Source organism: Lissotriton helveticus, chromosome 1_1 (genome assembly GCF_964261635.1).
Source record: "Lissotriton helveticus chromosome 1_1, aLisHel1.1, whole genome shotgun sequence".
NCBI lineage: Eukaryota > Metazoa > Chordata > Amphibia > Caudata > Salamandridae > Lissotriton > Lissotriton helveticus.
Genome location: NC_136057.1, coordinates 744,898,761 through 744,925,546, shown reverse-complemented (window position 1 = coordinate 744,925,546; position 26,786 = coordinate 744,898,761). Strand labels below are relative to the sequence as shown.

The window sequence follows — 26,786 nt, the reverse complement described above, 5'->3', positions numbered from 1 at the left end:
TAGGAGGGCCCATGAGGGTCCTGTTGTGGGGAGGGGGGGTTAAATTAAGAGGGGAGGTGAGTTCTGCGTAGTTGGTTAGAGGGAAATGGGGACTGAGAATGGGGGGGGATAAAGGGGGTGATTTGTCGAAGTGCGTGATGTTCTAGTGCTGGACTAGGTTAGGTGTGTTGTGGGTGGGAGCTGTGCTGTCAGCGGTGAGCGGAGTGTTAATGCCCGCTGTAGGTGTGAGAGGGGTGTTGATGGTATGTGTGGAGGTCCGAGGGTTGGTAGAAGGGGTGGGAGTGTGAGTGGTGTATGAGGGGGAGCGATCTGTGTCTGTGTTTGAGTCGTGTGTTACATCTGTCTGGTGCTGAACTGGGATAGAGGGGTTGTGGGTGGGAGATGCGAGGTCAGGGGTGGTAGGTGTGTCCCTGATTGAGGAGTATGTAGCTGTGAGGTCATGGTTGGTGCGACTGGAGGTGATATGAGTGTTGGTCCGTGAATTGGAGAGGTGCTCTTTGAAAGTGGGGAACAAATTGTCTATTAGTTCCAGGTTCCTGTCTGTGGATTGGGATAGGACAATCCCGGTATTGTAAAACGTTGACACAAAGCAAGAGGGAAAAAACAGAAGAGGAAGAGGACGGAAAAAACAGTGACAAACAAAGATAGCAATGGTACAAGAGGAGCTGCAAGAGTGAGATCAAGTGGAAGGGGTCGTCTGGTGGTGTATTAAAGAGGCATGAGGTGGCATTAAGGCTACGCAGCCTTGGTGTTCGGCTTCTCTGACATTTTGCAGCTTTGAGCAGCACTGTGAGCATCAGCACTTATTCTTTTAAAAAATGAAGCACTGGTTGTACCACTGGCAAACCTAATACTATGCCTCGGAACAATGTTATGAAGTTTTCAAACTCTGAAGAGTAGCGGACATAAGCAGAAGTGCAGCCATTATTTTATTTGATCTGTTGATGGCCGTTTTATACTACATGAACGCATGGCAAAAATACTTATATGATGAGAAATAAAAGACTGAGTAAGTAAATCTGCACAAGAAAATTATTTATTGAACTGATTTATGAATTTGGAACACCTTAAAGTACTAATTCATAGTCTTATACATATGTCAAGAACCTTCATTTTAGCAGCCGATCTAATAGAGCAGATTTAAACAACATGGTTTCAGACTGAAGACATTACTGGCTTCAAAAAATGAACTAAACATACACACATAGTACTTTGCTTAAACGGTTGCATAATTGATTTGCACACTGGTAAACTGCATTAATAAATGTAAACTCATTGCTTTCTACAATTGATTTCAAATTAATTACAGTTTGACAAATCTAAAAATTAAGTAAGCAGCAAGTTCAGAAAAAGTGTTTTTTTTACCTACAGTCATTGCATAAAACGAGTAATCACTGGGATTAAATTCTTTCAGCTCACATATACATATCCAGACACAGGTACAGAGACGTGATAAAACGCATCCCTTTCTGTGGTTGTACTCCCAAGCATTCATGCTGCTCAGATCTTTAGATCACCCATAGCACATTGGTGACCGGTAAAGTATAGAACATCCAATCGTCTATTTATCAAACTTAAGGAAAACATCCATAGTCTTCTTCCACCTACACGGCACACGTTAGTCCTGTAGCTTTGCTTCATGGATCAACCCCGGCAATGTAGGCACAATTGGAAAAATGGGGTTCTGTGAATATTTTAGGACAGGCACCCTCTCATAATTCCTTACGATTCTTGACACGGCTACTTTAGTTAGGTAAAATCATGGATCCAATCAAGTCTAACAGCATAACTTAATTTTTAAAAATCGCATTTCCCCAGTTTCTAGTCAGTGTAGCCTAGCCAAGTAATTATACACCTAAGGAGGAGCCACGAGAAATTATCCTACAACAGAAAGGCTGTGAGAAACATCTAACCACTGTGTACACATTATAATGTAACGCTTGCCTTACCAGTAGTATTTCAGGCATTTGCTATTCTAAAATAGAAATAGCCTTTAGGAATGTTTTACTTTCAAGCCGCCTTTAACACAATGCCATCTAGTTTAGAGAATCAGATTGAAAGTGTGATTAAAACTTCTTATTAATACCCTAATTCACAAAAACATGCGTGCACATAAATTCAACTGAAGTGCGCACATGCCATTTTACACATATGTAAATACATTTTTTAAATCTGCAGAATTGTAATTTACTCAGGTAGAATCATTTGACTCCCTCCTTAATATTACACTCGCATGGGGGTAATATTACGTGTGAATAAATTGGTTCAAGAGGCAGGGAATGAGTATTCTATGACTGGAATGTCGTGAACAGTTGGCAAAAACAAACAAGTCAGTTGGTAAGTATTAAATACATACATATATGAACGTGTTAATGCTTAAGAGTGTGAGTACTCAACTCACAGCAGCCTAGGAGTGCTTCAGGAATAGTGAGTATTCCTGATACTTTGTAAGTCTCTAAACATAAACCTACAGGAGTGAATGTTTTTTGCAAATTAAATTTGCCCATAAGTGCCTTAAAAATGACAGCTAAAACATGGAAGCGAATGCGGTAGAAAAGCCACTATTTAGTGTTAAAAATACGAGCAGACTGACACAGCGAAGCCTTCATTCAGAGTCGTGAAGAGTGATCTCCTAGGAGGAGATACCACGAAGCAGTTACAAGTCATAAAATATGTGGGGACACACCCGGGAAAACCCAAAGCTTTACTGTGCTGAGAGCAGGTGGAGAATGTGTGCGGTAAAGAGCTCAGAATCATGAAACCATATGCAGGAATGGCCGTAACCATATGGAGTGGCCGGGTATCTCTGGGGCAAGCATGCTTTCCCGGAGTCCTGCCCAGTATCTGTTGATGGCCAGTAACTAGTGTGGAGGGTTCATCGGGTACTGGTCACTTCGACCTCAGTATCTCCACCTCCACTTTTACCAGCCTTCCTCAGGGAGGGCATTAATGAGGCTTGCTTCCCTCGTTAATCTTCCTCCTACAAATGGGTTAAAAGCAGGAGTGGGCTGATTGGGATAGAAGAAGGAGAGGAAAGGGAGACCACGGTCCCCCCTGGCCTGACACAATGTTTACTCGTGAATGGTTGGGTTTAAATCTAGGCAGCTGCTTCCTGGTGACCACCGCTCAATTCCAAACACACTGCTGCATGATGGAGTGCTACTTAACATATGAAATCATCTTACTCCCCAGAGCTTTATAAAGACATTTAAGTTGAAAAGACGAAAAGACATGGAAGCGGTCCGTTCTAATTAGAAAAATATTTGGAATGATTCAGTTCTTGAGTACCAAAGTTGGAGTCGTACATTTCGCAGTGCTTCTGTAACAGACAACGCTCAGTCGTCCCCCGTGTCATTGTCTTCCTGGCCCCGGATCAGCCTTCGAATTCCTCTTTTACCAGTTGGTCCTTTTGGTTTAGCGAAAGTCTGTTTGTGCGCGTGCTGCTTTGGGTGAACTTCTTCATAGAGAAAATCGGCGGTTATCTCCTCTCCGTTGTCTATTTCAATCTGTGGGTATGGAAAAAGCATTAGCTGGACAATGCACGAATATCCTAAATCAAGAGAGAAGCTATTCACTGGAAAAATACCCAGGATTATTGTTTTAAAGTTCAACGAAGCAATTCGCTGTAGTACGAAAAAGTACTATACGTACATACATTTTGAGGGAAGGAAAATGGTACAAGCAATTCATCAATTCAATAGGGAGACACTGGAAATGGTGCAGGTTTTCTTATGCTGTTCGTCCAGACCACGAGTTAGAATGTGTATTTTAATCCTAGCAAATTCATACATTACACATACAGTTACAAATGCTCAAGCACGTAGTGGACAGTAGATCGCTTTAGGTAGACTCGGGCAAAATTGTATTTATCCCAGCATTATCTTGTGTTCTTTCCAACATTTCACATTACAACTTTTATGCAAAATGCCTGAGATTCTGCCCTTACTCCACGTCCTGTAACTGAGACTTCCTGCAGATGAAATTTCTATTGCGGGACCACAGGGAGAAGGTGAATATATAACAAATGCGAACAGCTGCTGTTTGCGTTATGCACAATTTTCTGTAGCTGCAAATTAGTTGTTGCAACAAAAATGGAGATAAGGAAGCTAAAAAACTGCGCAAAATGTAAATGTGAGCATTTCATGTAACAACACATAATTATTTGGACATTTTGCGTAATTTCTGCAAACAAAATTACACAAATTTCCCCCAGGCCTAGTTTTTAGTGCTAGTTGGTTTTCAAGATGCTGAGGGGAGGCTGGTATCAAAAATGACCTAGAGTCTAAGGATGTTAAAAATTAATGGCGATAAAAGTAACATTTTATCCACAGACGTCATTTAGGGACCACCATGGGTAGGAGGTGCGTCCCCTAGCTTGCCTTTTGAAACCCCTTCCACTGCCTTTGTGACTGCTGGCCTTAACGGTAGTGCCAAGAAAACAGAGACTGATCCTCATTTCTTATTTGCTGCCTGTTTTTCATTATATTAAAACTGTGAATAGTCATATTATTCACTATTATTGTATTATAAAAAATGGAGTACACTTAGCTGGAATGGGACCTCTGGTAGCAGTTGCAGTAAGAAAAAATAGGTTCAAATGTATGTTGTGTGCGTGCTTGTGAGTGAGAGTAAGTTTATGTAAAAGAGAGTGTGTGTATGTGTAAGCAAGTGTGAAACTGAAATTGAGAGAGATCCTCTGACAGGTAGTAAGTGAGATTGAGGCCCAAATGAGGAGCCTGCATCTGACATGGCTGTTCGGAGCGGAGGCTCCGTGGCGAGCCCTTTTTCCAATTTCTTGAGCGGTGTTCCGCCGCACTGTTATCCCACCTCAATCAAAGATTCCGCTACAGGAATTCCGACGGATCACCTGAAGCCTTTTAACGCCCTTCTCAGACTTGGTTCCGCAGAGTTATCGAACCGCAAAGTTCCTGCCTCTGATTCCGAGAAGATGGCGCCCAGGGAACTATGAGAACTCGCTCAGAGCTGTATGAAAGCCTCAGTTTTTCTTCAAGAGGTCAGTACCCCCCCTACCTCTTGGTCCGCCTCTTGAAACACCGACCTGCCTGCTGCAGATGCGCTCCTTAAAGTGAGGACGCGGCGCTGACTGCACGTGGTGACCGCCGTAGCCTTCACTCACCGAGGGATAACAGACGGTGAGTGAGGGCACTTCTGATGATCCTGGGACCCCTGATGACCGGTATGGGCAGTGGGGGGCTCCGGTGTCCTGTTCCCCCTCCCTTTGGATGTAATTCAGTAGTACCTTCTCCATTTCGCAATGCTATAGGTGAGCACTGGTATAGATGCCTGACTTCAAAATGGCGCCCGCTGTGAGCGGCATCAGGAGGCTCAGCAGTACACCCTGAGGGCTCCCCCGTGCACAATACAGACGTAATTCAGCACAATACAGACGTAATTCACTAGTGCTTTCTCTATTTAGCAATGAGCTCAGTGAACACTGGTATAGACGTCTGACTTCAAAATGGCGCCTGCTGAGAGGCAGCAGCAGGAGGTTCAGCGGTGCACCCAGGGGGGCTCCCTCATGCACAATACAGCTTAACTTTCTCTACTCTTGGCAAGAACTACTCGGTGGAGGGCACAGGGGAGTTACTGTTCACCTTCCTGCAGCTCTCTGTGATTTTGTCCTTGTCCTCCTGAGAAAGATTGAGTCCCATTACCTCTATCTCACGCTTCTCGACACCAGCTTGGCATCCGGGCCGTCTGTGGTCTCTCACAAGCAGGGCCTCATCGTGGTGGAGACCTATCCACCTCATCTACGCCTACACAGGGATCTACATAGGCCCAGTCCTTACGTGCGTGACTTTAAAATGGCGGCCTCCGCTGCCTTTGTTTCTCCGGCAGCCACTATGACAGACCCCAGTTCCTTCTCCGATACCGAGCTGGACTACACCAAGCATCGCCATCTCTGCCTACACGTGGATTTCAGCAGCAACATCGTCCAGCGGGGATGTTTCCCTGAGCGTGGAGTCCCAGCAGGGTGGCCTCTCCTCTATCTTCTATTGGGGGCTTGGTATTTCTATGTTTGACTATGCAACTGTAGCTAATATACCTACTCAAAATTGATTATTCTTGTTTTTCCTGACCGCTGAGTCCTGAGCAACATGGCTGATGCCCGGTGGAGTTGTTAAATAGCTGCAGAGGAGATTGGCCCCGGTTCACCCCCTTGACCATCACCTACCCAGCCGAACATTGGGCATAGTTTACCTTGTCTCCCCGCTGTGTCTCAGCTCCCTCTCTGACTTGTTTTTACGCCCTCCCCCACCTTCTTCTTTTACTTCTATCCTCTTAGCCTGTATACCTATTCTATACTGTTTTTCCCGAACGCTGAGACCTGAGCAACATGGCTGATACCAGATGGAGTTGCTAGACAACTAATGAGGAGATTGGCCCTGGTTTCCCCTTGACCGTCACCTACCCAGCCGGACATTGAACCGAGTTCTTCCTCGTCTCCCTGCTATGGCTCCTTCCTTCCCTCCTTTCTTATAAATTCTCTCAACCTCGTTGTTTGTTTACTGTACCTTACTACGTTATTGTAACTGATGTAATTTGTAATGCAATGTTCCTCTGTTATAGCGCTCTGATACCTACGGGTCTAGCCAGCGCTTTATAATCCTTTTGATGTACCTTCTAATGCAACGTTCCCCTGGTTTAGCACTCTAATACCACCGGGTCTAGATAGCGCTATATAACTGTCGCAAATCAAATAAACTAAAAACAGTTTTTTCCTGAATGCTGAGACCTGAGCAACATGGCTGATGACCGGTGGAGCTGCTTGACAGCTAATGAGGAGATTGGCCCTGGTTTCCTTCTTAACCGTCACCTACCCAGCCGGACATTGGGCATAGTTCCTCCTCGTCTCCCCGCTATTGCTCCTTCCTTCCCTCCCTCCTACGAATTACTGAAACATTGTTTATGTGTACTGTACCTTACTATGCTCTTGTATCTGATTTAACTTGTAACGCAACAATCCTAAATGTAAAGCGATCTGATACCCTCTTGGGTCGGGTTCGCGCTATATAAAATGTTATAAATAAATACATTTAGTATTTTTTACGCAAGGCAGCACTACATTGCCTTGCTTTGAAGGGAGACATAACAAATGTGCCATATCTACAAAGATATGGTGTATTTTTACTCTACCTATGCTCTGGCATACATCTGGCAAACATGTGCCAAAACACACACACTGGTGCAATAGTGTGTGCGATCCCTGAAGCATAGGTTTTGTACTGGAAGGATTACCTTGCAGTACAAAAACTTTAACTTAAGGTTATTCTCACTTCGTATATGTGCTGCACAATGCAGCGCACATACAACGTTGGAAAAACAAAGAGAAATGATTACATTTATCCTCATCACACCTGCATCAAGGAGGTGTAAGATTCCGGGGCAAATTCCTGTCTATCAATGTTGGTAGATAGGAAGATGCTTCAAAATCGATGGGTGTTTGCTTGGGAATGCCCATGCACCACCCATGGAATTACCTTTGATGCAAAGGAATGCAAAGTAGTACAAGCAGCAACTTTGTGTTACTTTGGTATACTATCCAATGCAAATCCTGATTTGTGTTGGATAGGAAATCCCACCCAACAATTTGTGCTGGGTTTGTTTTATAAAAGTGGCACAACCCAGGCACAAAGGGCTGGTAAACGTTGGCCTGAGTCTCAGTAAGTATGGTCACAGGTACTGTTGTTGGATTTTAACATGTGAATAGGCTTCACCAAAACAGATAGTTAAATCCAACAATCCCCAAAATAAATCTGCCATGATTTTGGTTTGTTACACAGCATACATTTTGGAAAATATTTGTATTAACAATTATCTTGTGACTGACAGTTTAAAAAAAAAATCAAAACAGAACTTTTAAAACAATAGAGTGGTAGCATATTGGTCTGGCAAGATTGCTGCCATTTATTTTAAAATGCAAGAAAAATGGTAAGTCAAAGATGGCTGCTTTGTTTGGTTGCGGTATTCAGTGACCACTGCATCACAGTCCTTTCTTCATAGTTACTTGGTGTTACTATGCGACGAGAGGGCATGCCAACAAACGGCAATGAGAGTACCAGTGGACAATGTAAATGTTTGAACAGGTGTTTGACAGAGGCAATGGGAACACAATCCACTATTTAAGTGATAAAATATTTAATTTGTATGAATGACATGACAAATGCAGCCACTGGTAGGGCATATTTTGAAGTGAACCTTAAATTGTTTTTGTAACAAGGCGGCTACAATTATAGAGTGTTCTGGTCAAATTAACACTGAAGCCTTTTTCGTGTCCCCTATTTAACTTGGGGGTGCAGTTATTTTCTCTGCCTCTCTATCAGGGAATCATAGTGCTTAATAAGAGGCACACTAACACCCAGTGCATTCATTAGTTTTCTCTCTTTATATAGCCATTCGAGAATGCTACAAAGTTCTTGAATACCTGTAATAGTCCCAGCCCCTTGATATACCTCAGTAAAAAAATTGTTGTCCAGAGATTTTAATTTTTGATTTGTGTTTTTATATCATTAGAGAAGTAATTTACCATGCGTAGACCTTAATAATCCGGGCCAAATTTTTATGGACAACATTTTTAAGAATGGCGGATGTGTTGCAGTGATGATGTAATATTTCAGGAACCATGAGATCTATATATTTCATTTTGGTGGCAAAACATACGTATTGGGTGTCAAGTAGTCTTCTAATGAGAGAAAATAACTCATCAGAGCAACTCTTCCGCAATTTTCTAAAAATGGCGACTCTATAATTATGTGTTTCTGCCATCATATTGGTAATTTATTTTAATATTGTTTTTGTTTCAGGTTTTCCGTTGATTCAAATTTGGAAACATGAGTGAAGCAGGTTGTAGCAGAGGATCCTTTCCTACTGTCAGAGGGATGCTAATTACAAAATCTGAGGACTCCTTGAACAAAGAAAAATGTGTCATATGCCAAACTAATCCAAAAGAAAAGCAAACTAACATCAATTGCGGCTGGACAGAAGAGAGTTTGAGATGCTGCAGAAATACGGCAAGACAAAGTTCACAAAAGATTTATACTGATGGGCGAAGAGGATCAAATATTTTATCTTTGTAACAACAAGTGCTACTAGTCATTTACAAAGGGAAAAGAGCCTGGAACCAAAAATTGCAAAAAACAGTGAATCACAGTGAATCACAACAAGAATCCAAGTCTTCTGAGAAAGCGACGACGACCAAACCCAATGCTCTTAGAAGATTGATGGCTACCCCTCGTCCACCTCCAACAACAGATCAGAAAGGCCATAACAAGGGTCAAATGAATTGACGAAAGAAGAAAGTACAGATTATGTGAGTCTCAAAGGGCTAATACATTTTTATTTGCAGCTTGTTTCTTAAATGATGAAGTTTTCAGCCGAGTAGCCGATCTAAACAGCAAGGTGAATGTATTTGCAGTGGATTTGTATGCCCACCTGAACTGCATGAGTGCATTAATTCAAAAATATGAATGTACAATGAGCGCCAAGCAGCAACGTAACCACCAGCCTTCAGTTAAGTTTGCACTCTTTGAAACAGAAAATGAAGATTGAAAGCCACTCTTGAGTGCTGGCTATGGGTTCACACTCAGTGAGATAAGAGAAATAATGGTCAACATTGATGAGACTGTATAATGTAATAATGAAATGTAGATTTTTATGGTGAGAATGTACAATGACAGAATTCATTTTTGTCAGTCTAACAAAAAGAATGAGCCACTCATGGTGTTCTCACCGATTTGACTCCTCAAGTTCTTGCTGCCAAAATAAGGTCAGAGGATGCAGTGAAATCAGCATGAACCATTTTAGGAAACGTCCTGAAAAAGTTATATTTTGGACTTAATAACAAATTTAGTGATGTCCATGAGCTCCACAAATCATGGGAGTCAACAAGAATGCCTGATTTTGTCTTAAATTTTTTTACATCATTGTTTAATATCAGCAAATCAAAACTGTAACAAACTTAAGTTCTTGAGTTCAGAACAGAAGCAGACAACATTGATGATAGCTTTGAAGATATAAGTGAAGAAGTGGAAGACAATCGCATGAACCGACAGACTTATGCTGTGCAAATATATTGTCTTTCCCAAATCATGTTTTATGAATTATATCACGGCAAAAAGAAAACTCAGTTACGCATTATAACTGCCCTCGCAATCTATGACAAGTGCAAAAGTAGAGAGCTAATAGTTTCAGTGAATCGGATTGGAGTATCAACAAGTTATAAAGACATAGTACAGAGCAGGAAACAGTTAGCAGCTCATACTGTAAAATCTTGTGAATCTGACAAAACGCCACTTCCAAGTCACTTTACCAAGAAAGGATTTACAATTGCTGCTCTTGATAATTTTGATTTTGAAGACAGCTCTTCTTCGCTGGAACAACCAGCACACATGATACTGCCATGGTGCTTTATCAAGACTGTACCAATGAAGTAGCTGCAGGAAAACAAGCTGTGTAAGCTGTAGGCATAAACAAACAAAGTTGCAAACTTATAAACCAGCTGCCTTGCCAACACCTGCAAAATCACTACAAGCCAGCAACACATCCCAGTCTACCAGACAGTTTCAAAGAGGCTGAGGACATGAATCCTCTTCTACCTGATGCTGCAGTCCGCCAAGCTGATTTAACTGATTTTATCATACCGCTTATTCGGTGCTGACTGAAGAATGAAGAAAAGCCAGTTCCTCTGTGGGCTGGAAGTCATGCTCTGATCTAAAAGAATACTGTCCCACTGAAGACGGTTAGGTTTTTCCCAGTAATACCATCTCCAGTCACAAACTAGGCAACAGTATACACAACTCTAAAAATTGTCCAAAATGTGCGTGCTCAGCCAGAAGAATAGCGTATCCTGCCAATTTTCTGTGATGAAAGTGTTTTCCATATAGTAGCTGACATTTTTATGAGCAATCCAGTAGAATTTGATGGTCTTTATCCAATGATGGGCATTTTCCACATGACAAAAGTTGTGTTGCGGTGTGCAGGAAGTTATCTCAGTGGATGGGACAATGCACTTACTGAGGCTGACATCTTGGAAGCAAACCTGTCCAATTAGTATTGAGCAAAACTCATTATGTTTGTTTGTTACAATGCATGCTCATAATATATGAGGCTATAGAAACACTGCATTGGAATGATTTCTGGAACAAGAATGACAAATTAGGTTTTGCATATCTTATCTCAAAAGTGAACAAGGCACAGGGTGCACTTCATTCAAAAGACAATGCAAAGCCAAGCAATGTTCAATACACTCAGTTCAAAATCCGAAAACCAAGTTCGCAGAGTTTGTCAAAGAATGCAACGAAAAATCTGAACTTTGCATGTACTGGGGAAATGTTTTACACATGAGAGCTCTAGTGAAAAACTTGGTACATGTTAATCAGGAAGGTGATTAGGAGTTACACGTGAAGACTGTTGATTCACTGATTATTGTGTTTCACAAGTTTGATTGCATAAACTACCCGAGATATGGGTCCTGGTAATTGGAAAGAATGAAGAAGCTAAAAAAGGAAAAACCATACCTCTATACAATATTCATCCAAAGACTTTTTGTGGTGAAAGACAGAGAGGAAAGGTTCAATGCTGTGACTTCAGACTTGAAACTGGAACAGACGATCCAGTGATCACAGAAAAGCTCCAAGGGAATTGTTGGTCTAATGGTTGTTGCAGCTGACATATTTTATACTAGAATGACGCTGGTGTGATAAATGCTTATTGAAATAGTCCCCGTCGTTTATTCTGTATATATCTCTGAGAGCAAGTGTGACTAAGCGAAAAGTACTGTACTGTTTACATGATCCATGAGGGGTCAGGGTTGACATGTTCGCTAGTGGCCAGAAACTATTCGCTCCCTGGTAAGAGAGGCTCATAGTGGCACTGTGAGCTAGCTGATCCACAGACAATGCAAAAAACAGGCCTAATGAACTATTTAAAATCATCAAGCTACAAACCACTAAGCCCACGACAACTTTCATACAGGCCTTCCACGGAACTCTGCAAAAATGTCGCCATCTTCTCCGAAGAAAAAATCACCAAGATTGAACATTTGCTAGACACCAGCAACGATCTAGACAGCGAAATCCTGCCCCTAGATACTATAGAAAGCACATGTCTTCACAACGCAACTACATGGAAGGCCTTCGCTCCCATCATGGAAGCCGAGATTATCAAGCTAATCTCAACCTCCAAATCCGCCTCTCACCTGCTAGACCCTATACCTACTCAACTGACCAAAAATCTCAAACTCTCCATAGCTCCCTTCTGGTGCAGAATCATCAACAGCTCCCTACAATCTGGCACTATACCTGATTGCCTCAAAGTTGGCACAGTCACGCCACTACTAAAAAAAACAGGCCTTTATTGCACGGACCTGAACAACTTCAGACCAGTCTCCAATCTCCCCCTCCATCCAAAATCCTGGAGAAATGCGTCCTCTCACAGCTAACTCAACACATGTTATGTTATGTTATGTTAATAACTTTTATTCGGCGCACAGCTGCCCCAGCGAAGGGGCGTCCTGGCGCCTGATCAGATACCACAACACAACAGGTCAGAGCTGAAAAGAAGAAAGATCAATTAACAGAAGCGAACAGGTGAGTTTTAATGGCGCGTCTGAAAAGAGTAAGGCTATCCAGGGCACGGATGTGTACAGGGAGGGAGTTCCATAAATCAGCCGCCAGAACACGGACAACATCAACATTCTTGACCCTCACCAATCGGTGTTCGGAAAAGGTTTTAGCAGTGAGACGGTGATCCTCAACATCACAGACGACATCCACAAGTCACTAGACTCCGGCCAATGCTGCCTTCTCATTTTCCTTGACTTATCGGCAGCCTTTGACACAGTAGACCACCAACTTCTCATCAAGGCCATACAAGAAAGGGCTGGTGCCGATAAGGTCCTCCGATGGTTAGCCTCTTTCCTCCAGAACCGCTCGCAAAAGATAAAAATCAAGAACTTTACCTCTGACCTCCAATCTGTCAGCAGAGGTGTACCACAAGGCTCAGTGCTCTCACCACAACTGTTCAACATATACATGGAACCCCTCACCACCATTTTTAAAAAGGCAAAGATCCCCTTCCACCTATACCCCGATGACACCCAGATCTATCTAGAAACCTCCTCCCCAAACGACATCCTCAGACTCAAAAACACTCTAAAAGAAATTCAACGCTGGCTATCCCAAAATCACCTTAAACTCAACCAAGAAAAACGGAGATCCTCCTCATCGCCAACAAAGAAGAGAACCCACAAATTGCAGAGTGGCTTAAAGCTTTGGACGCTCTAAACGGTAATCTCACCTTGGCCAAATCCGTAAAATCCTTAGGAATCACCCTAGACCCCAAACTGGACATGACCAACTACATCAAAAACTCTGCAAAGACTGCCTTCCTCAACCTAAAGCTTCTATACAAAATCAAACCATTCATTTCTGCTAAAGACCTCAAACAAGCCACACAATCGCTGGTGCTATCCAGGCTCGAACTAAAATGGCTCCCAGTTGAACAGCGAGCCAATTTCAGAACGGCATGCCTCACGTACAAAGCCTTCCACACTGAAAAACCGGACTATTTAGCCGCCAAACTTCAGAGGACCGGGCAGACGAGAAACCTCAGGAGCTCAAACTCCCTCCTTCTCATCCCCTTGAAAACACGCAAACACAAAACAGCTGCAAGATCATTTGCCAGAACTGCACCCCAAATTTCGAACTCCATCCCAGCAGACATGAGAGCTATCCCTTCCTTCACAAAATTCAAAAAACACCTTAAAATCCTCCTGCTGAACCGCGCCCTCCCAAATGGATAGCCACGCTATCCCTGAGGCTGGTTTTCTCCGACTATACTCTGCTCACATCCTCCTCAGCCCGCCTCACGACTAACCTTGCACATGATTAAGCAGCCTCGGTCTATCTCAACTCAGCATTCAACATGGCTACCTCAGGACTCTACCACTTCCCCTAGAAGACTCGGGACTCCTGGTCTGCCGAAATTCTTTGGTCTACCGAAATTTAGCATTCAACATGGCTACCTCTGAACTCGTCCACGGCCTCCAGAAGCCTCAGCACGCTTGGACTACCGAATGTTCGTTTCTTTTTGCTGATGATTATTCTAATATGCATAACTACCTTGAAACAATGCTGTAAAGTGCTCCGATACCCACGGGTCTGGTCAGCGCTAAATAAATTAAATAAATTATACAGATATAAAAGTCAGTGTACACCTTGCAAGTACTGCACATTATCTTTAACAGTTACCTTGAACTATCTGTCAGAGAATGGGAGAGAATCAGATGAATGAATAAAAGTGGAACAATTGACCTTGCCTGCATCAAAAAGTTGACGCCTATACAGCTTCATAAATTCTGGTCATCAACATCGAACAAGATGAACTTGGAGATGTTAACTCACCAAAACATTACTAATGCTTCAGTGAACGCTGAATTTTCCAATTATTGCAAGTCGAATGATTGTCAATGAGGAGTTATAGTCAAAGGGTATGGGCCATATGGTTCAAGAACTTAACTGCACACTGGAGGAAGATGACCTTCGTATTGTGTCATATGTTGAGCAGGCTGTTCGAAATGGTTCCAACCGAGTCATTGTACTGTCAAATGACATAGATGTTATTGCTGTGCTACTTAGATTTGTTACAATGTTCATAAGTTCAGGATTGTCAGAGTTATAGATATGTTATGGAACAGGCGAGAAAAGACACATAATCCCATTTCATACTCTTATAAAATGCAAAAACAGTTGATGAACAGAATGCAGAACAATGTCCATCAACTGTTGTTTTTGCATTTGTCACCCCGAGTGGGACGGGTATGCTCAGACGTGAGTCCGGTGCCCTCCATGCCACTGGAATCAAGCTATCCTGGCTGATGAGGGGTGAAAGCCCGAAACCGATCCTGGGATGCTTGTTTCCAGTTCAGGGAGGACCTGGCTTGGCAGTTCGGGCTGGACTGTTTCCATGGGGCACAGGGTCAAGACTGATTTGCATATGGCTGGGGTCAAACTGGAATGGCATGGTGAGCAAAAAAACTATGGATTTAGGCCCAGATTTCTGTACTGGGGTGAATGTATGACATTGTTCTGCATTCTGTCCATCAACTGTTGTTTTTGCATTTGTCACCCCGAGTGGGACAGGTATGCTCAGACGTGAGTCCCGTGTTCTCCATGCCACTGAAATCAAGCTATCCTGGCTGATGAGGGCTGAAAGCCCGAAACCGGTCCTAGGATGCTTGTTTCCAGTCCAGGGAGGACCTGGCTTGGCACTTCGGGCTGGACTGTTCCCATGGGGCACAGGGTCAAGACTAATTTGCATATGGCTGGGTTCAAACTGGAATGGCATGGTGAGCAAAAAAACAATGGATTTAGGCCCAGATCTCTGTACTGGGGTCAATGTATGACATTGTTCTGCATTCTGTCCATCAACTGTTGTTTTTGCCCTGTTCTTATCAAGGCACATATTCTTATGGGTGATGACGCTATGAGCAAAATTGGAACAAAGCTTGGAGCTTTAACTGCAGAACCTGGTGAAGTATCTAAAAGGGTTTGCTGAGACAGAAGAAGAATGTGACTTTAAAGACAAAGAAAAATAACGTGTGCGTTTGTGGAAAATGAGTTCCGTCATACATTTGACGATCTCCGGTACAGTGAGTTCAAGAGATCAGTCCCGCTAAATGAACTTCCACCGATTTCATATTCTATGCGTGGACACATTAAAAAAGTGTTCTACTTGATCAGACGAGTAAATGTTTTGGATCATGCATAAGTAGAGAAAGATCTGTGTGAATTTGGTTGGGAAGATACTGATGAGGTGCTAAAACTACAAAATTTCTAAAGCCTCAACCCACAGAACTTACATGTACTTGCAAAACCTGTGCTACAAAAATATGTCCCTGTTGATATGCTCTTCGCAAATGTCCAACATTATGCAAATGTACCACAAGTGATTACCGAAACAAATAAATAAAGTGAACTATGAAAATGTGTCTAAACAGGAGTGATAAACATAATTCTTTTTTCATATTCAGATCATAAACATTGTTTAGTGTATAATTACAAGGATTAAATACCATTATTATTTGTTTAATTTCTATATATGTTTCTTACTCTATTATAGCCGCCACTATAGAAAATGGCGGACGGGTTGCTCTGAGGACTTATTTTCTGTTTCTTTAAGACTACTTGACTGCCAAAACCTATGTTTTGACACCAAAAAGAAGTATATAGGTCTGATGGTTCCAGAAATATTACATAATCACTGCCACACATACACCAGTTTTAAAAATGGCATCCAGAAAAATTTGGCCCAGATCAGCAATGTCTACCCAAGCTAAATTACTTTTCTAATGACCCAAAAACACAAATAAAAAATGTAAATCTCTGGAGAACAATGTTTTTACGGACAGCATATCAGAGTGCTTTTTATTTTGAATGTAGGGGATGGAGTGCAGTATGGCACACAAATTATATCCCTTACTTCAATAAAAGGTAAAACGATAAATAAAATGTAGCCTTACATTTCTTGTTACCATTTATTAAATGTAGAAACCAGAGCAAATGCCACAACTTCAAAATTGTTCTGTTGATACTATGAAAAAATATATGCACAATTGCTTTCGCATGAGCGTTCATACCTTAATGGCATCAAAAACCCAAATTCAATCCAATCTAATGACCAATAGTGCCAGCTCTATCACATTAAGCCATTCCCGACTTTTTAGCCAACAGTACATTGAATTGTCAGACTTGAAGTTTCATTTTCAACAACCTATAGACAATTTCAATATATGAAAGTGTTGTCTAAAAATGTTGCATACATGGGTCGAAATTTTTTTCTTGTTGCTCTGAATAAAACATTTAATGCTAAAAATGTTGCAAATATTTAAGGACTCGCACATGTGGAACCTGGCCTCTCTGTACCCCAGGCAGTATTGCAGGCCACATCTTTTTATGCTTCTACTTTCTCATTTGCTTTGTTGCCCCAAAGTATCTTTTGGTTGTCCTCTTTGGTATCCATGCTAGTTTCTCTAGTGCTGTGTTTCCCAAACTGTTGGTCATAAACTGATTTTTGATGGTTTGTGTAAGTTCAAGCAATTTATAAATAAGGCTATAAATTTAGCAATTATCTTGTTACATTTGCTGCATTACAAAGACAAACTTCAAATGTCAGGCTACGCCTTTGGGCAAATTGTTGCATATTTTGTTTAACATGGGCATTGGTGCTTACAAACTCCTCTAACTTTGCAGTCAGAGACAGAAAGGTAAGGTGAATGATGTGACAATCTTGCAAGGCTACGGGGAATGTGAAAGGATAGGCTGTATGATGTCATTTTTTTAACACAACAAAATGTAAATATCAGTAAATGAAGTGTACACATTCATCAGTTAGGAAAGCAAGACATTTTACTTGGTGATGCACAAATGATAAACATTCCCTGAAACCCGATTTCCACACAATTTAGTTGCAATACAATTTTATCAGTAAATCCATCTGTCTGTGCAAATTTTGTGACCATTTCAATGAAAAATATGCGGTCTGTAAATGACAGTGTGCTACCATATGATACCTTAGTTAAATGAAAAAAATCCCCTGCTTCATGTCCATTAAAGCTAGGTGGGTCACAAAAGTTTTTCAGTCTAAAAAGTGGGGTGTGGCTCCAAAATGTTTGGGAATCACAGCTCTAGTGTACGAGTTACGGCAGGACAATCATCCTGTGTTTCTAGATAACTATTTAAAGAGGGTGAATGGGTTATTTGAAGACAAAGAGAGGCGTCGGCAATAGGAGAAATCATGTCGGCAAACTTTATGTACTTTTCAAATGGTATTCTAGTTAAGAGCTACCTCATGTACATCAGTAATGAAAACATACCTTTTTTATAATGTCCAAGAGCAGCTGTCTTTCAAGCATTTCTAACAAAGGGCTCTTGCAGCTTGAGTACAACATCCGTTCTCGTATACTGCACGAGTATCCGGGCATAGAGTAAATAAAAACTGAAAAAGGAAGAGAGAAATTACTGCTAAGTTGCAATTCATTGTTTCCTATGTGCAGAGGGGAGTAACTCTGTATTGACTATATGCTTTTACATTTTTACCGCTCAATACCAATATAAAATTGGTGGTTTCATCAACATTTTTATTAATGTAATTCTTACTCTGATAAGTATAATATGACAGAAAAGTGTGCTGCAGAAGATGACATTCAAATTCAGAAATACATGCTTCCTATCTGTAGGTACAGATATACAGATGTCATTTATAAGTTCGAACAGGGTATCATCAATTAGGCTTCCGATAAATGTTTGGATTTCATTTAAAATACAGTACTAGTTTTGAGGGCTTTGATTTGTCACACAATGTTTTTAACTTTTAATCTCAGGCCACTGCATTTTGGTAAGGTGACCTAATAGGGGTTTAACTGTATAATTTATTTTCTATAAAATCAGATCAGTTCATAGGTTGATTTTGTACGCTTGGATAGTTTCACAAAATAAAAAGTAAGAAAGTAAATTATTAGTTGGGGTGGATAGTAGTCCACTCTAAGTAATAAAGTCACAAACCAGTTTGGTCCAGCAAAGGGTTCAGTAATTGAACCCTGGGTTCAACCAGTGGTAGTTATAGCACAAAGCAGACAGGCTTAAGTTAGCAAAAGTGTGTAAGGCATTTAGAAGTAACAAAACAGTTGAAAAGTTGAAAATGCAACACATTATCAACATCCTCCAGCAGGACATGTTTTAAGGATTTAACCGAGAAAGACCTCTTGAAGTCAGAAAGCTGTTGGTTTTGGTGAGAAAACCTCTGAAAGGGAATAGTTCAGGGAAGTCTGGATGCCTTTTTCGAATTTTTGCCCAGTCAAGTTAATACATCTCGACTAAGTCTCTTTTTGGGAGCTCGGAATCCTCCAGTGGTACACAGCTACATGTGCAGGACACCTTTTTACCTAGTACCCCCTGAAATGGAATTGCTATGACTGTGAAGCTTCATGCAGCAGAAATCTATTTCTTCAGCCCAGCAAAGTCACACACTGGTTAGATAGGCTTGGATGTTTGGAACCGGTCCTCCAGCAGCTGAGAGGCAGACACTTTCTCGGTCCCACAGCTTTACAGAGATTGTAAGAAAAGTCTAGTTAGACACAGCCAAGTGTCCCAGGACTCAGGGACAGCACAAAGGGATCTGGACGCACTGCAGCAGAGGCCACCAGAGAGGTCAGGTGGGCAAGTCAGGAAAAAGGCTTCTTGTAGCTCATTGTGTCCCTGTAGCCACAAAGGATATCTAATAACTGACCCTTGGAGTCAACTTCTTTGTGCAAGCAGTCCAACTCTTGAGGTCTCCTCATAGGTCTCATAAAGCAGATGTGGTCTTTTTTTCTGTTCCTCTACTGTTGTATAGCGATTTAGATTCCGAATGAATTTCCCGATTCATGCCTTTATATAGGTACAATTCACATTGCCCTTATATAGGCATAGAAAACCAGTCCTTATTTAGGCATAGCCCATGCTACCCAAATACAGGCATGGCTACTTCCATACGTTCATCTACGTCACAAGGATTTCTTGGAAAACCAGACTCTTAAGCAGAAGGGACTTCCCCTAGCCTGGATATTGATTTCTCCAAGAAACTCATTATTATGCATGAACATCTATTCTTTAGGGGTTCATCCATGACGTTCATATGCCTGACTTTTACGTCATTACGGGCATTCCTAAACACCTTCAAGGTATAAATATACCTTCACTTGTGGTTTGGTGTAGTTCGACTCCATACTTGCACGACGCAGCTCGCTACAGCAAGTGCCGAAGGAAGCCAATTCTCCAGCTGACGCACTGACCATAAGCTGCCATCCTCCTGCCGAGAATCCAGTTCCAGTGTTTCTGACTCCCCTTGCGGGGTGTTGGGAAATCAAGTCCTGTGAAAGAAATACCAACCTCGCGCATTCTAAGGTATGGAGCTTATTAGAACCTAGAGAAACCGTTTGCAATTCTTGGCAAAACTAAACCTATGCTAAAAGACAAACACCTACTTCTTCCCTGGTACTAGATCTAGGTTAGGTACGTTGGGATAAGTATTTTAGCCTGTGTTATTTATGTATATATTTTTACATGTCAGAGCAAAAGACAATGCTATTACAGTATTATTTTATATTACTCGTTGTACGCATTATACATTGCATTCTGTCGAACGATTGTAGCAGTTCATATCTCTTGCATGAGAAATAAGACTGTTCAATAAACCCCTTTTATTGAAATGCCTGTCTCTCTATTTCTATGCAACTCTGTAGAAACGAAGCATGCATGATTGACTGAGTAAACTAGTTATCTATTGTTTCGACAACTCTGAAGATATTGTTTCAGTTTTAGGGGAAACAAAGTTGTCATGTTTATGCAGTTGTTAGAGACGATTTCCTTCTTGTTTATTCGAGAAAGTTTCTAGTGACCTCTGAGTTAGCTGGCACACACACAATTAAGTTTAGTATACTCGATAGAGACATACTGACCTCCGTCTTATGTCAAATCTATAGTGTATATTATTTCAATGCGCAGAGCCTATTGGGAATATAGGAACTACACTACACCACAGATCCAGAAAGTGTTCTGAGGAGATATATGGTTGACAATAGATAGAGGATGGGGTGACTCCTGGCTTCGCTCTAACCAATGGAGTAAAAGTTTCAAGGGGCAAGCCTACCCACCAATTTTAGCAGTTCCTGTTGTACCTACTGTAAACAGTCCCACAATGTATCTTAATCCTAAAATCCAATATGGGGAAAATATTTCTTCCTTGTGAAAAGTCTTTGTGCCCTCCCTGAGGTATGCCCAGGGAATTAGTAGTTCCCTCCTTTGCAGTCGCTAAAAACTGAGGGTAGCTTCTCTCCCACTGGGTTTGGAGCCAGTGTAGTTGGGTGAACAAAGGTTTGTTTAACTAGGTTTCATCTTACATTTACTTGTAAAAGGACAGGCCATTTACAAGTTAATGAAGTTCTGGTTTCCAACCTAACAGTTCTTCCTGCAAAGGGACAAAAGACACCTCACCAGACCAAAGCCATTGTTTCTGCTCTGGGAGCACAGCACTTTTTACTCATTAAGATCATGTACTGGCTGGGCAAGAGCAGACAGGGTAAGGAAAATGAGTATCCAGGAATTCAGGCAGAAAAACATGAACTTTCTAAAAGTTACTTTCCTAAATATTTATTAAAAATCTAACATTAGATTGGATTTTTCATAAATATTAATAATAGTGTTTAAATCATTCTTCCCCAGACGCACAAGAGGAGATGGAAAGAATGTGTGATATAAGTTAACCACTGGTAATCACTTGGGGTAGCATTACAAACCATTGTTCCACTGCCCACCCTGGGACCTGAGTTTGGAACCAGTCATATGCAAATCTGTTTTGACCCTGCTCTTATAGGAATAGTACAGCCTGAACTGCCACGCCAGGCCCTCCATGAACTCGAACCGAGGCAAACCAAGACCAATTTGGCCCTGACAAGAGCTCTTCAGTCGGGTGTAGCTTGGTTCCAGATGTACAGTGAGCAGATAGGAGTTTTGAAGAAAAATGTTCGCTCCTTATCAAAGCAAATAAAAATCTTAGATAATAGACGGAAGATGCAGAGGGCAGATCCAGCCAGAACAATTTCAAATTCATGGGGTTTTGAGAGCTGATTAAAGGGGGCTTCCCAGAGCGGTTCCTGTAATAAATGATCAGTAATACGCACTGTTCGTTATCGAGAGAGTAAAAAAAGAGCCCTGGCTTCCCACTACCTCTGGGGATATCCTTAAGAGTCTTCATAGCCAAGCACCTCAACAAGCGAAATAGAAACGTTATCATACAGTGGGTCAGACCAAAAGGAGCACCTAAGTAGCTAGGTCATTATAATATTCTGTGACTACATTAAAAAGGTGCAAAGAATAAGGAAGTCCTTTATTGCAGTAAAACATAAGCTGAAAGCTATTAACTTAAAATATGTGCTCTTGTTCCCTCGAAATCTGAAAAAAATCCACAAGGGATGATCTCACTTTTTTATCAGCCAAGAAGAGATGTGGGAATGGCTCTATGTCACCAATGGAGCAGGATAAAGATCGGCCTGGAGCGGATTAACAGACTCACAGCGAGCTACAGCCACACATTGCAACCAACCACATACAGAAGAAGCAAGGGTAGTGGTTCAACAAGATGAGTCTCTGGCTCTAGAATAACAACCTGATCCACACGTCAGGTCAGCAGCAACTGGATACACTTTAGGCGAATGAACGAGGACAATGCATTGGCCTAGACTGCAGAGGTCACTGAAATGAGGTTATGAAGGAAATTGGTTGTTAACACTCCTATTTAATAATGCCCAGACATTTGTGATTGAAAAGCAGAAGCATATTGTATCTACATCTGGAGACTTGTATAATTAGGGGTAAATCGATCTCACTGAATTTTTCAGAAGAGAGGAGTGGTCTGTGAGAACATGTCACATCGAATGTATGCTATGCAAAGGTTACACCTATAATGAGCTACTGTTTTTGTGAATCTAGATATTATCCTGTGTGAGCGCCACTTAGAGAGAGGGGGATGTTGAACTGCTTGGAGGAGTGGACAGGAACAACATTTTATGACTGCATTGGAGAGGAGCCTCGAAGATGGAGAAACACAGACTACTTTAAGACAGCTGCATGGACTAGTTCATGGGGAATGTTACCCATGGCACTTTTTGAGGTGCTGGCAGACTCCCCCTGGTCTCATAAACCTCTGCAAAAAAGGTGTGCAGGTGTTAGGAGTAGTTTAGTTCTACTCCCACATTAATGAGAGTTGGTAAAGGTTAACAGAGAAGTATTCAAATGAAAGAAATAGGGAGACACACATTGGTTAGAGGTTTTGGTGATTACCTTGGGGAGATGCATACTGTTACAACACCACATCGCAAGATACATTTATTTACTTAGAATCTGTTTATTTGGCTAAATCAATAAGCATAAAAGATATATGTGTCCCTGTACCTTGCCCACGTTTTCTCTCAGCACAGTTTTTTGGGGGGGAAAAATATACTGTGAATGCCTGGTAGCTGTATACACCGGTTGGAGCTTTCCAGGTGACTCACTTGTCTGTTTTCCACTCCCATGCACTACATATGTTTTTACACTTACTATCGGCCATGATGAAACTAACTTAAAAATGCCAGAATGGAAGCCGTGCGTCAAGATGCATTCACAACCATTTGTAATAACGCATGCATAAACATGAACGGCTGTGTTTGAATGACATTTCTTCATTGGAAAATCAATAACAAAATGGCTACTCATACATCCATATGCAGAGTCATGCACCGGCGGCCAAAGGTCACTGAAGATAAGCATAAGAAAAGCCACTAAGTAGCTCACCATGTCAAAGGCAAGAGCTTTGGCTTTGCCAATTCTTGTTTTTTTGGCAGTATTGCCTAGTCCTTTACAAAATACAAACTAAGTTCTGTTCCAATGTCTAGTAGCAAAGTAAATGATGGATTCTTGATTTGCTTCTTAGAATGAATATGCGCACACTTCGGATTTCTAAAGAGTGCTTTTTCTGTTTTTTGGAACATCAAAACATACCTATAAACCTAATCAATGTGTAATAGTCCCTGGAACTTAACCTCTTCGGAGTGGAGAATGTCTCCAGACCTCATGTGCTGAAGACTGCTTCAGGCCTTCCTCGCACTGAGGCAGCAAATCCCTCTGATGCGAGCTCCAGAGGGATTTCCTTTTTCTATTTTAAGCCTTGGGAACTGGGGAAAAGCTTCACCAGGGCCCAATGCTGTTTTTTCTGTGTAATGACAATCGGCAGGCAATTTCATTACACAGAAAGTGAGAGTAAAATGAGCTGATTTGTGTTGCGGGAACAAGGCCTACCCGCACAAGTGAGGTACAATTCTAAGCAAAAGACAGGAGGGAGCATCGAATAGTAGGATATTTAATATTACCAATTGGAATTCGTTGCATTTGTGCCTTCCAAATTAAACCCAGAATATAAGCAACAAGAGAAAATGAAAAATACCCTCAAAATCTTATGCTCGTAAATGTACCCACAAATTCAGAGATGTACAAATAACCACTGATCCTAAGTTCTAAGGGCCACATGTTCGTAGCGTTTTCATAATCAGAAATCAGGCCGTTTGCGACGGTTAAAAGCCTTTTTCTATGTACTAAACCCTATTTTGTGATTTGGTAACCTATTACCGAATTGCAAAATAGGTTAGAGATTCAATATTAGTAAGGGTCGTGTTAAGGGCATCTCTTTCTAATAGCGACTCGCAGTGGTATGTATGAATGTCTTACGAACGAAATGTGGTTGCAAAACATTCGCTTTTTACCACAAAATTCTATTTGGTGATAACCTATTTAAAAACGGGAAGGGGCCTTTCCCTTTTGAATGCATCAGAAACGTTTAAGAGCAAGCGGTGGTCCCACAGACCACTGCCTAGTGTTAAAACATGAAGATAAAAATTATAATTTTTATTTTTGAAATGCATCCTGTTTTCCTTTAAGGAAAACGGGATGCATTTCCAAATAAAACAAAAAAGCTTTTCTTTATTTCAAAGTGAACACAGACATGATGGGCTGCTGTTCCCAGCAGGCCACCATCCCTGCGACTTTAGTGATTCCCAATGGGTCGCATATTGTGACCTACCTCATGAATATTAATGAGGAAGGTCAATTGCGAACCACTGGGAATCACAAACAGTGTAAAACACACTATTCTACATAGCTGATTGTGATTTTCCTAATAGCGAATTGCAAAAATTCGTTATTAGGCAATCACAAACGGAAATGTTAGTGCATGTGGCCCCATATCGGGTGCCCATTGTAGAACTATTTTGGCTATTTTCTTGGCCCCCTCCAGGAAAATCTACAAACCCTGGGAAATCCCAGGATGTAGGGAAAAAAGATGCAAATCTGGTGTTTATAGCTTATGTGGACAAAAAGTAATGGAGGCCTAAACATGAACTATCCCAAATAGCCAAAAAAAAGGCTTAGCACGGGTGGGGGAAAGGCCTAGCACTGAAAGGGTTAGGATACACAGGAATACAATATTTGGGAGTTATAACCAATATTTTTAAAACAGGGCAGGTTCACAGAAGAAATTCCACATGTTTATTTATGAACAAACTACACCCACTGCTTGTTTTCAAGCTTTACACCATGTGTTTACAACTAGTGCTAATTTTGGTATACATTCCTTCAAAACTGATTTATTAAAGAGCTGGAAATTATCCGTTTATAGTGCTAAGTAAAATGCAATAAATATAACTTTAAGTTCAACACTGCTATGCAGACGGTTTCCGTTTTAAGGTAATCGAAGTCAATGTTATAAGAAAAGAAGTATTGGCCTCTTTCTGCTGCTAGGGAGTACAGAGACTTGGGACACTGTTCCCTCTTTCTAATGGACTTAGTCAGCCAGGTTTGGCAGAACCTTTGGAGTAGTATTGATCTAAGCCTGTGCCTACTCCCCACTGATGGTGTGTCACATTGATCACATCCATACACCGACCTGAAACGTCACTGCAAACAGGCACGGAACAACAATGCACTTTTATCCATATACACAGTGATCTACAATACACATCGATGCACATATTAAAAAACACACCCATCTCAAACATTCATACTCACAGTCCCACAACATTGAGATACATATCCAGAACATTCATACGCAAACCCACAAAATAACAGGTGAAACTTTAAGGGGCTGAATTGGAGTGTGGAGAAAGTGTACTCCATCTCAACAGCGGCGGGCAACCCTTCAGTATGTCAGCAGCGGAGACTACTACGTCTCCACAGCTGGCATACACCTCCAACAGAGTAAGGGCTGTCAAAGGTTTTGTCATGTATTCATGCACACCATTTACAGTGGAGGAACACATAGCAAGTTTTTACCTCGCTGCCAGCCATCCAAAACATGGTATTAACTGAAAAGTTAAAATATTTCAATGATCCCTACGTCATAAGAAAAACCTCTCATGGCTAAGGGGTCATTTTTTTGTCACTTTCAAAAATCCCACTTTGGGATTCTGTTTTTGAAACTAAATGAGGAATTTCAAATTGTGCTGTCCAGCAGAGCCACATAGTACACTTTCAATGCATCGACAGGAACCGCAGTGACAGCATGTCCTGCCAATGTAAGAAATGTCTGCTGGGGCAGTGGACATCTCTAAATTTGGAGTACGGTTACTCCATCAGGGAGACACAGTAAAATACTGCATCACCCTCACAAAATATACCACACTCTAAATAAGGATCTAGTATGGAAAAATGGTTGTTAGGGAGTCCTAAATCAAGCACCTTATTCTTCATTTTGTCTGAATTCTGTTTTTTATCCCTTTCTCCTTTCCTTCGAGAAGTGCTTAGTTTGAGTCAGTTGTTTCCGGTGCTCAGCACAAGCACTTAATTGCCAACACTGGCTTATATGATACTCTGCCACATGGTGGCACTATTAATCTAAACTTACTATCCATGGCACTAAATAGACCCTCCAGAATTCTGAAGCTTGAAATGGCAAGGTTTATGGCAAAAAAACTAAAAATTGTGTTCCCAAACCCCAAATTGTGTGGTATGTTTACAGCAGGCAAAACATTTGCCTGTCACAAAAATATTGCTCAGTCCTCAGTCTGTCACTGCTGGAGACTTTTCCAAACCACCGTGTGTGAACAGGCAGATTTCCAGCAGCACTGCGCTTCAGAACAGGAAGGTGACTGATGCCATACAGTGCAGATATACATTTTAAAACTCAGCTCTCAATGGCATCTG

At 41.4% G+C, this 26,786-nt stretch overlaps 1 protein-coding gene across 4 annotated transcripts in view; it reads right to left on the bottom strand.

Moving 5' to 3' along the window:
• Positions 1–1,020: 1,020 nt before the first annotated feature.
• Positions 1,021–26,786, bottom strand: part of TWF1 (twinfilin actin binding protein 1) — a 251,500-nt gene continuing 225,734 nt past the window's right edge. For all 4 annotated transcript variants that reach the window (XM_078674280.1, XM_078674278.1, XM_078674281.1 and 1 more), the window contains 2 exons: positions 17,894–18,015; positions 1,021–3,506 (listed from right to left, as the gene is read on the bottom strand). In XM_078674280.1, coding sequence (XP_078530406.1) covers positions 3,336–3,506; positions 17,894–18,015 — 293 coding nt within the window. In that variant the 3' untranslated portion in view covers positions 1,021–3,335. The remainder of the gene's footprint in view (positions 3,507–17,893; positions 18,016–26,786) is intronic.